We start from the raw sequence: 10067 nt of genomic DNA on the forward strand, positions 1-10067 counted from the left end.
AAGGCCTCACCTTCCCTGGGGAGCAGAAAGGGTGTGGGATAGGTAGAGTATTAGTTGGGGGAGTGGTGGTAGGGGAGGAGGCGGGGAGAGGGAACTGGGATTGACATGTAAAACAATCTTGTTTCTAATTCAAATAAAAAATTTGCTATGATATGCTTAGCATAAAATAAACTCAGCATTTTAATAACTTTTCTTGGGATTTATTTATTATTTTCTTCTGGTGCTGGGATCAAGCTAAAGCTTTCTACCTTTCTCAGAAACATTTAGGACAGCAGCCACAAAAGTTTTGTCTTTTTTCCCCCTGACCTGTTTTAAAAGCTCTTCTTCCTAAAGCTTTCAATACTGTATCAGTCATTGGCTGTGACATTAAAATTATGCCTTTTAAAGATTTAACCATATAATTCCTGCCCAACCCTGTTGTATGATTTTTAGTTATCTCCTCAGTACAGACAATGTAGTTCATGGTATTCCTCTGACTAAGGCTCTGGCTTATTAAAAGTGTATGTAATGTGCATAAAGACTGTTACCTGGAGACAATTGCCAGACTGTGGAATTAACGAGAACTGAGCTGTCACAGTACAGGGAGTAGAGAAGCACAAAGGGGTATATGCCACCCGTGACATCGTTTGTCACAGGCTCTGCAGCCTGTATAGACAACTGATACCCTCATCTGAATGTTGAGCCACCACATGACTTTATCAAAGCCAGATGAAGGTCTGCAATTCTGTGCCTGCTCTGTGGAACAGGAGGGCTTTGTGAGGTAGTGTGGTGGCCTGGGTGTCTCTTCTGTGAGGCAAAGAGCCGAACTCTAGAACTCAGAGGCGTTACATTCTAACACCCTGGGAGTCTGGGAGAGGGATGACTAGGGAAGTTGAATGATGTTGAGCCCTACTTTTATTCTGTGGGATATGGGGTACCCATTATATACTTATGGATCTATCTTCATTATTGCATTAATTATTTGGCATGTGAAAAGGAGCCATCGAGAATTAAGGTTGGGACCTGACAAAAGCTGTTACAAGGTAGGGAAATACTATGACCAGGTCTGAATACGTTGTTTACAAGGAGTTTATCCCCTCGCTGTCTCTCGGTTATCTTACCCCTTGTTTTTTTCTTTTTAATGAGGATTTTTTTCACTGGATCCAGATCAGCTCTGATTTGGGTCATTACCTTGGTTGGTGGACATTTGGGACTTTTGATAACTGAAGCCCTTTGGTTACTAAAGTTGCCCATCATTTAGTTTGCCCATTTTTTTTTTCTGCCCTTTGAATCCAACGCAGAACTTGTCCATGAAGTGGGATGGACGGTATAGAGCATGAAGAGCCTCACATTGAGTCAGAAATAAGAAGAAAAAGACCAGGATGATGAGATGGGAAGGCAAAGATTAGGGGGCATTTCTGGATTTTGTTGCACTTTAGATGTGAAAAAAATTTGTGTTTCCACTTCATATTCTAATGCTTTTGTCTTTCAAGTGTTACCGAAAAGTCAAACAGAGGCCTAAAGATAGAACATCAAGAGGTAAATCCCAATTTCTTTGACTCCCTACCTGTGTGGGAGAGGTTTCCACAGGTCCTGACCCTCTGCGACGACTGGCACCAGAAGCCAGGTGTTTACAGCCCTTGAGGACAGCACTATAAACCAGTGACAACTAAAGAAAGACACACGGGTGGGAAGGAGACCAGGCACACTCCAGCTTCTGTCTGACCTCCCTGGGATAAAGCACAGGGATGTGGAGCCAATGTCCTTAACTCTGTCATTATCTTGTTTAAAGCTCTATGGAAGTCACATTACCTCCATCTTTGTTCTCCACAAAATGGGCACTGATATCATGGTCAGGGATAGGACAGCATGGCAAATAGTTGCTGCACATAGAACATTTACTTTTGAGGTTGTGGACCACCTGTCCCTCAAAAACCTTCAGCTTCTTTTTGTTGTTTCTCAAGACAGAGTTTCTCTGTGTAGCCCTGGCTGTCCTAGAATTCTCTCTGTAGACCAGGCTGGGCTCAAACTCAGAGATCCTCCTGCCTCTGCCTCCCGAGTGCTGGGACTAAAGGTGTGCGCCACCACCACCCAGCTGCCTTCAGCTTATAGGTTGTCCCCTCAACTTTCCATTCTGCCTAACGCTGTGTCCTCCCCCTTCAGCTAAGAGAACGTCCAAGGAAGAAGCTGAGAAGCTTCAGAAGCTGCTGTCTATCATGAAAAGGTGATCTCTTGCTCGCTCTCTGTGGTCTTCCAACCCCCAGCCTGGCTCTGATGATTGCTTAGCCTGGCCTGGGTGGAGGATGAGGATGAGGATGGGGTATTGACTACAGAGAGATACACCATGGAGTGAGGGTAATATCAGTCCAAGTTGATAAGTCTACCAGGGCAGAGAGAGTTCATATGTAACTCAAGAGGGAAGAGCCACCCATTTTACTCAGGGTCCTAGTTGTTTTGCATTTCAGCATTCACTGATGCTGACATTGCTCCTGTCATGAGACAAGAGAACAGTGTTGGCATAAGGAAGCCATTACTTAGCTAATCTCTTTCCAGCTACATCCTTTCAGGGGTGGAGCTCTGGTTTGGCTGAATTCTGCTGACACACATATCTCCTTAGAAGGCCTGGTATACCCTCAGTCAGTCATCTTATACTCTTCCTTAGGACTTCTATAGAATGGGAGTGATTCCTAAGAGATGCTGGGGACAGCAGCAAGGACACCCCTAGTTCTTAGAATGAGGTTCCCATTTCTCACAGTTTGGATATACTGTTTACCAGGTACCAAGTTTCTCAGCTCCCCCCACCCCCCAAAAAAAACTGATTCAGGCCTTACATGGTGGTGCCCTTGGTGGTGCCCATCAGCTAATCTGCCTGTTTTTTCCTTCTTCTTCTTCTTCTTCTTCTTCTTCTTCTTCTTCTTCTTCTTCTTCTTCTTCTTCTTCTTCTTCTTCTTCTTCTTCTTCTTCTTCTTCTTCTTCTTCTTCTTCAGGTTCTCGATACAGTTGGCAGAAAACTGACCCAAGTTTCCAGTTCTCTCTGAGGGCTGTATCCTCTGATGGGTTTTCTGAAACTTTTCCTCAGACTCTCAGCCCAACCACAGACCTTACCAACTGAAAATTTCCCAGGAAACAAAGCAGAGTGGCAGACACCAAGAGGCATAGGCCAGGCTGTGTAGGGTGTGGGAAGGAAAGCAATCTTGGCCCTCATCTGAGGGGGCAGGTGCCATGCTGTCTTTAACAGTTGCCATTTTCCTTCCCAGCCAGGGCTGGCTTCCTCAGGAAGGAAGTGTGCGGAAGCTCCTGTGCTCAGATCCTTCGTGCCCAATCTGCAATGCTATGGCTTTGGAAATTCAGCAGCTGCTGGGGGGTGAGAACAAAAAGACCTCTTCTACTCCGCTGAGGCCATCCCAGAGCTTTGCTTGCCTGGAGTCATTGTCTACATCAAAAACGTTTGACAAGAATCCAGAGCTCTGTTCCCAATACTCCAGAGACATTTCACTGGTGTCCAGCCTCACACCGTCACAATCAACAGATCAGAAATCTTCAACTCAGTCAGCTGCCCCATCAACTGGTGATGCCAACATTCGATATTACTGTCCTGATCATCAGCAAAAGCAGGGACCTCAAGGGTCAAATGTGTCCCGGGATGCAGGCTCGCTGTCTTCATCAAGTGTGGAAGAACCTGGGGTTCCTGCAAACCAGCAAAAGAAGAGGAAGAAAAACAAGAAACATGTCTTGAAGAAGGAAGGTCAGCAGCCCTTGAGTATTAGATTCCTTCTTTGTCCTGAGACCCAGAGCTTCCTGAACCTGAAACAATGTCCTATGACCTTACATTCCTGTCACCAGATGTTCCTATATCCCAAAGGCCCCAAGGTGCCTCTGAGTATAGGAAGATATAAATGCATGCATTTTTAACATTGAGCTTTCCCTTGATCTTTGGAGGAGTTCCTGGGGCATCTTGTAACACACCACTTCACCACTTCCCATATTTTCAAAGCTCAGAAACCCAACAACAGACAACCTTCAGATCTAGAGTGAGTGTTCTTGAAAGAATTTTCAGCTGAACAAAAGACTGTAGAGTAGAGCCAAGGTGACCTAGACTGAGCAGAGCGCCCTAAGGCTCTGCCCACTGAGCCTCTGGCATCTCACAGTCCAGTTGGGACACAATAGAGGCCCAGGTACTTTGCATGTAGCTGGGGACAAAAGTGAATAATCCAACCTGAAGGTCCCCTGGACCCCTTAGACCAGAGTGAAGGCCAGTCCTTACCTAAGCAGGGAAAATGAAGGACCTAGTGGAATCCAAACTTGCCAAGAATCATAGAGCACAGACACTTTGCTGAGGTTCATGAGACAGGAAAAGGTTTCTAAGCAGAACCTCAGGGCTGCTTGGCTTCCCATGGCCTCTTAAGGATCTTTCTCAGGTAGAATTTTAGTTTAAGCAAGTTGCCTTCATGAGGAGGGACTGGTAAGACCTCTATCAGTAGAGCCACCATCTCTATCCCCTTGGCTTTTGGTTCCAATTCAACACTTTTACTAGTTTCTTCACTAGTTCCCAGAGCATCCTTCCTTGGGACAGATAAAAATGATCTGCACAGCTATTAGGATAAACCAAACTATCTCACCCAAAGGTTCCTAGGAATGCTCAGCCAGGGGTACCCAGATCTTATAAGACCAGACCTTACAATGCCAACTTATTGGACCAACATCTGCTGGCCCAGTATTTGCAAGTCCAGTATTCAAAGGGGCTTCATTTTTTAAATAGAAAAAAATCAAGGTGGAATTCTCCCAGGCCATTTTGCAGGGGGCAAAACTTGGTAGGGCTGGGAGCTGGAGGGTCTGATGAATGAGACTATACTCACTGGAGTTCCACCTTCCCAGAACCCCCAGAAGCTGAAGCGGAAAATAAGATGACGTTCTTTTCGCACTGGGTTAACCCTGAAGTGAAATGTGCGAGGCCAGAAGAACCCATTGTCCTGTCTAAGTCTGAAGCCAAACCCAAGACTAAAGTGCCCGAGAAGAGCCAAACTCCTGTCAGAGACCACAAGGAAAGAGCCAATACGGAGCAGACTATGAAAGACCTGAAGGCCAAGCCTCTCAGTGCCAAGAAGACCAACTGACTTGCCTCCATTCTGACAGTGCCTACACAGCTCCAGCAACACCTGCTTCTGCCCAACCAAACCTGGGCCTCATGGCTATCCCCACAAGTGCTTCAAAAATTGTCCACAATTGGTTTGTATTACCCAGCTAGGATAGCAATGTCAGATCTCCTCAGCAGAAGGCACTGGTTAGCAGAGGGGATAACCATTTCAAGCCAAAAGAGTTTGTAGGTTCCCAAAGCTCTATACCTTCCCGAACAAAGACTGTCAATAGTCATTTCCACTACCATGCAAGTGAGGCATGGCATTCTCCAAATATACTATAGACCCATAAGCAAAGAGCCAGCTGTATTTTCTTTTGTTTTCATTGCTGTGTGTGAGAAAGTAGGAAATGCTTTTCTTGTGGTATAGGTGCTGACCTCGATGGGTCAGCATTCTATAGAACTCCTATACTCGTGCCGAGAAGGAAGGACCCTTGATTAAGATACTTTAACTAAAAGTATAGATCAGGCTTGAATTCCCACAGGAAACAAGCAACCTATCTTTCCCTTTAAAAATGTTTAATCTATCTCTGTGTTGGTCACTTGCTCCCTTTTACAATTTACTTATTCTGTCGGCTCCACCCAAATTAACACTTCATGTACTTCAGAAACTCAATAAAATAGTTTGGAAGTTAGAAGGAAAGAGAAGAAGGAATGGAGGATGGAAAGAAAGGAAGAAAAAAGAAAAAGTTCTGAAGAAACCAGTGAGCACAGGGCACCAGAAAGCAACAGCCAGTGTGGCAGAAAAGGGGCCAGGTGACCACAGACCTGGAAGCCAGAGGAGGAAAACAGCTCAAGCAGAAAATTATTAGTTAGCTGAAGAGCAGCCAGGCCAGCAGGTGAGATGAGGACTTGGTGCTCACTGTCACACTGAGAAATACAGAGCTCCTTCATGGTCTGAGACCATTAGGTCAAGGAACAGATAAGACTTGCAGTGGATTGACAGGAAAGCAATTGGGTGACAACAAATAGAAATAGCTCTCTTGAGGGCTTTTTGTTCCTAGAAGTAGAATTGAAGAGGTGTGGGATCCACCAAGGCGGCTTTTGTTTTGTTTTGTAGGTTTACTGAACACAGTGCAAGAGGTAGTGAGGTAAGTATCAATTGCCCTCCAGAGTTGGTCTTTGTGCATTCTTAAAGATAGAAAACAGTTCTTCTGGGTGGTGTTGGCGCAAGCTTTTAATCTTAGCGCTCCGGAGGCCGAGGCAGGTAGATCTCTGTGAGTTTGAGGCCAGCCTGGTCTACAGGGTGAGTTCTAGTACAGCAGAGGTGACTCAGAGAATACCTGTCTCAACCCCCCCCCCAACAAACAAACAAAACCCCCAAAACCACAAAAACCCAAAAACAAAACACAAAAAAAATGAAAAACAAAACAAAACAAAAAACCCAAACAGTTCATTGCCAGTTGATGGCAAAGAGAGTCAAGAGAGATAAACTGGTGATTTGAGAAGCAAGTGAAGAACTCCTAGGAGCGGGACTAAGCACCACACTGAAGAGTAGTAGATCGCCTTTTGGTGGTGTTATTAACGAAGGTTAGGAAGAGAAGTCTCTCAATATACAAGTGAGTGTGGGTAAAGACCAAGAGGGGGAGGAGTCAGTGAGCTGGGAGAGGGCGTCGGCTTTAAGGGGAAGAGCGATTGGAGAACTGGAGCTGGAGAGCCGGAGGTGATGGTTTCTGGAGGTTACCACAGAAAGTGTCTGTCACTAAGGAGTTGGGGCAGTGAGACCCCAGATGGGAAGGAAAGATGGTTGGAGTTACTGGTCACGGCGTGAAGCAGGCACTCCTGGAACTGGGAGCAGCAAGAAAGATTCAGAAAAAGCTCTGAATCCACAGATCTGGATTCCGGAAGAACAGGGACTGGAGAAGGAGAAACAGGGCCAGGGCGTCTTCCGCTCAGTATGGATCAGGGAGGATTTGGAAGTGGGCCAAGGGAGGAAAACTGGGAATCAGAAAGGAAAAGAGGGGGCTCTTAAATACTTGGGATGGATCCCCGTTAGCCACTATGGCAGTAGGCAGATGCCTCTGAAGGCAATCTGTCTACTGCGTCCTGCTAGCCTGCCTCAGGGGAGAGCAGAAGCAAGGGCAGGAAGCACTGGGCTTCCTTGTGATGTGGCTTGAGGCAGGGGTGGGCTCCTAAGGGAATTCAGCGTCTGTCACCATCCCATCAAGCCAGGAGGAAGTGGTAATGGGAGTTGCTTCCTCTCACAGGGCTCCAATGTTCAGCACAATGTGTTCACTGCTAGCAGGATGCAGAAACCCAGGTGGGAAAAAGTATGGATGTGCCCCGTCCCACCTCTTGGTGGTGATTCTGTGTCTAAAGGAAGGAAGGTCTGCCCTTAGTTGATCCTCAAAGCGGAGAAACACAAGGCCCAGGCTCGCTGAGCCAACACCCTCCAGGTGTTTTCCTGGAGCATCCCCAAAGATCAAGGGGGCCTTCCAACAGGCATCCTCTCTGCCCACTGAAGCTAGGCAGAAATCCACAGAGCAAAGGGTGGGGTGGGGTAGAGGGGTGGAGGGGGGGTTGCTAGAGGGAGGCATGTGTGAAGGGAACTGATTGGCTCAGGTGGGAACCCGAGTTAATGTGTGCACTTCCTGGGTTATGATGGAGTATATTCTGCCCGTGTCCTGCTCCATGCTGTTAACTGGCTCCTGCTTCATGGCAAAATCAGGCAACTGATCCCCAACAGGTTTTATTCTATTTTTGCATAGAAATATATATATATATATATATATATATATATATATATATATGAGAAAAGAGTTTATTTGGCTTACTCTTCCATATCATAGTCCATTATTTTTTAATTTATTTTTGTTACATAGAATATATTTTGATCATACTCTTTCCCCTTCCTCAATTTCGTCCATATCCTCCCTACTCACATATTGCTGCTCATAAACTTATGACACCCACAAATCAGGACATCACTCAACCCTCTGCAGCAGATGGTACTTGACGGAGACCCACAACTGCGTAATGTGGAGCAGAGACCGTGGAGCGCTTCTTAAATGGGATGTCTTTATTAAGAACCCTCCCTCGAGGCTCAGGGATTTTTCTATGTGGAAGAGGAAGCAGAAAGATTGTAAGAGCCAGAGGTGGTGATGACTTCAAGGACACACTGTCTTCCCTACAAATTCTTAACCTTTTCACCATCCCACCCGACTCCATCCTAGAAGCGAGGTCACAAGATATGCAGAGTGCAGGGGAGAATGTATAAGTGTGTCTGTGTGTGTGTGTGTGTGGGGAGGGACATGAGTGTGTCTGTGTGGGTGGGTATGAGTGTGTCTCTGTGTGTGTGGGGACATGAGTGTGTCTGTGTGGGGGGCATGAGTGTGTCTGTGTGGGGCATGAGTGTGTCTGTGTGTGGGGGCATGAGTGAGTGGATCTGTGGGGGGGGCCATGAGTGTGTCTGTGTGGGGGGGCATGAGTGAGTCTGTGTGTGTGGGGCATGAGTGTGTCTGTGTGTAGGGGCATGAGTGAGTCTGTGTGTGGGGGGCATGAGTGAGTCTGTGTGTGGGGGCATGAGTGTGTCTGTGTGGGGGCATGAGTGAGTCTGTGTGTGGGGGCATGAGTGTGTCTGTGTGTGGGGGCATGAGTGTGTCTGTGTGTGGGGGCATGAGTGTCTGTGTGTGGGGGCATGAGTGTGTCTGTGTGTGGGGGCATTGAGTTGTGTCTGTGTTGTGGGGAATGGAGCCCGTTGTGTCTTGTGTCGTGTAGGGGGCATGAGTTGTGTCTGTGTGGGGGGACATGAGTGAGTCTGTGGGGGAGGCATGAGTGGTCTGGTGTTGAGGGGATGAATGTGTCGGGTGAGGGTGGGCATTGAGTGAGTTCTCTGTGTGTGGGGGACCCCGGGGCATGAAGTGTGTCTGTGTGTCGCGGGCATGAGTGATGTCCTGTGTTGGGCTGCATGAGTGTTGTCTGTGTGGGGGGGCATGAGTGAGTCTGCTGTGTGGGGGCATGAGTGTGTCTGTGTGTAGGGGCATGAGTGTGTCTGTGTGTGGGGGCATGAGTGAGTCTGTGTGTGGGGGCATGAGTGTGTCTGTGTGTGGGGGCATGAGTGTGTCTGTGTGTGGGGGCATGAGTGTGTCTGTGTGGGGGGCATGAGTGAGTCTGTGTGTGTGGGGCATGAGTGTGTCTGTGTGTAGGGGCATGAGTGAGTCTGTGTGTGGGGGCATGAGTGAGTCTGTGTGTGGGGGCATGAGTGTGTCTGTGTGTGGGGGCATGAGTGTATGTGTCTGTGTGTGTGTGTTGCTGCTATTGAGTGAGTCATGGGGGCATGGTGTGTCTGTATGTGGGGGCATGAGTGTGTCTGTGGGGGGGCATGAGTGTGTCTGTGTGTGGGGGGCATGAGTGTATCTGTGGGGGGGCATGAGTGAGTCTGTGTGTGTGGGGGGAATGAATGTTTCTGTGTGGGGGCATGAGTGTGTGTATGTGTGGGAGGAATGAGTGTGTCTGCGTGGGGGGCCATGAGTGTTGTCTGTGGTGAGTGAGTGGATGTGTGCTGAGTGTGTCTGGTGGGGGGCATGAGTGAGTCTGTTTGTGTGGGGGGCATGAGTGTGTCTGTGTGGGTGGGCATGAGTGTGTCTGTGTGTGGGGGGCATGAGTGTGTCTGTGTGTGGGGGGCATGAGTGTTTCTGGGGGGGCATGAGTGTGAGTGCCCGTGATGGTTAGAAGAGGGCATCAGATCTACTGGAGCTGGAGTTACAGGTGGTTGTAAGTTACCCAGTGTGGGTGCTGGGAACCAAACTCTGGTCCTCCGAAAGAGCTCTTAACACCTAAACCATCTCCCCACTCAGCTCCTATTCAGTTATTTTATGTTTGTTTTTTCAAGACAGTGTCTCACTATATAGCTCTGGCTGTCCTGGAGCTCACTATATAGACTAGACTGGCCTTGAACTCACAGAGATCTACCTGCCTCTGCCTCCTGAGTGCTGGGATTAAAGGCAGGCGCCAC

General features: G+C 47.7%; 1 protein-coding gene across 1 annotated transcript; it reads left to right on the forward strand.

Annotated features, from left to right (window-relative positions):
• Positions 1-878: 878 nt before the first annotated feature.
• Positions 879-5093, forward strand: Fam205c (family with sequence similarity 205 member C). Its single transcript, XM_035438693.1, has 5 exons — positions 879-1022; positions 1473-1518; positions 2143-2203; positions 3237-3724; positions 4855-5093. Exons 1-5 carry the CDS (start codon positions 879-881, stop codon positions 5091-5093), a joined length of 978 nt encoding a protein of 325 aa, XP_035294584.1.
• The last annotated feature ends 4974 nt before the right edge of the window (positions 5094-10067 follow it).

This window comes from Cricetulus griseus, chromosome 2, assembly GCF_003668045.3.
Source record: "Cricetulus griseus strain 17A/GY chromosome 2, alternate assembly CriGri-PICRH-1.0, whole genome shotgun sequence".
In the NCBI taxonomy this organism is placed as follows: domain Eukaryota; kingdom Metazoa; phylum Chordata; class Mammalia; order Rodentia; family Cricetidae; genus Cricetulus; species Cricetulus griseus.

Bases quoted from the DNA above. Each gene is read 5' to 3' on its own strand.
- Fam205c (XM_035438693.1), top strand. From the start codon at position 879: ATGTTGAGCCCTACTTTTATTCTGTGGGATATGGGGTACCCATTATAT. The intron at 1,023-1,472 runs GTAGGGAAATAC...TTGTCTTTCAAG, and splicing joins CTGACAAAAGCTGTTACAAG to TGTTACCGAAAAGTCAAACA. The intron at 1,519-2,142 runs GTAAATCCCAAT...CTCCCCCTTCAG, and splicing joins TAAAGATAGAACATCAAGAG to CTAAGAGAACGTCCAAGGAA.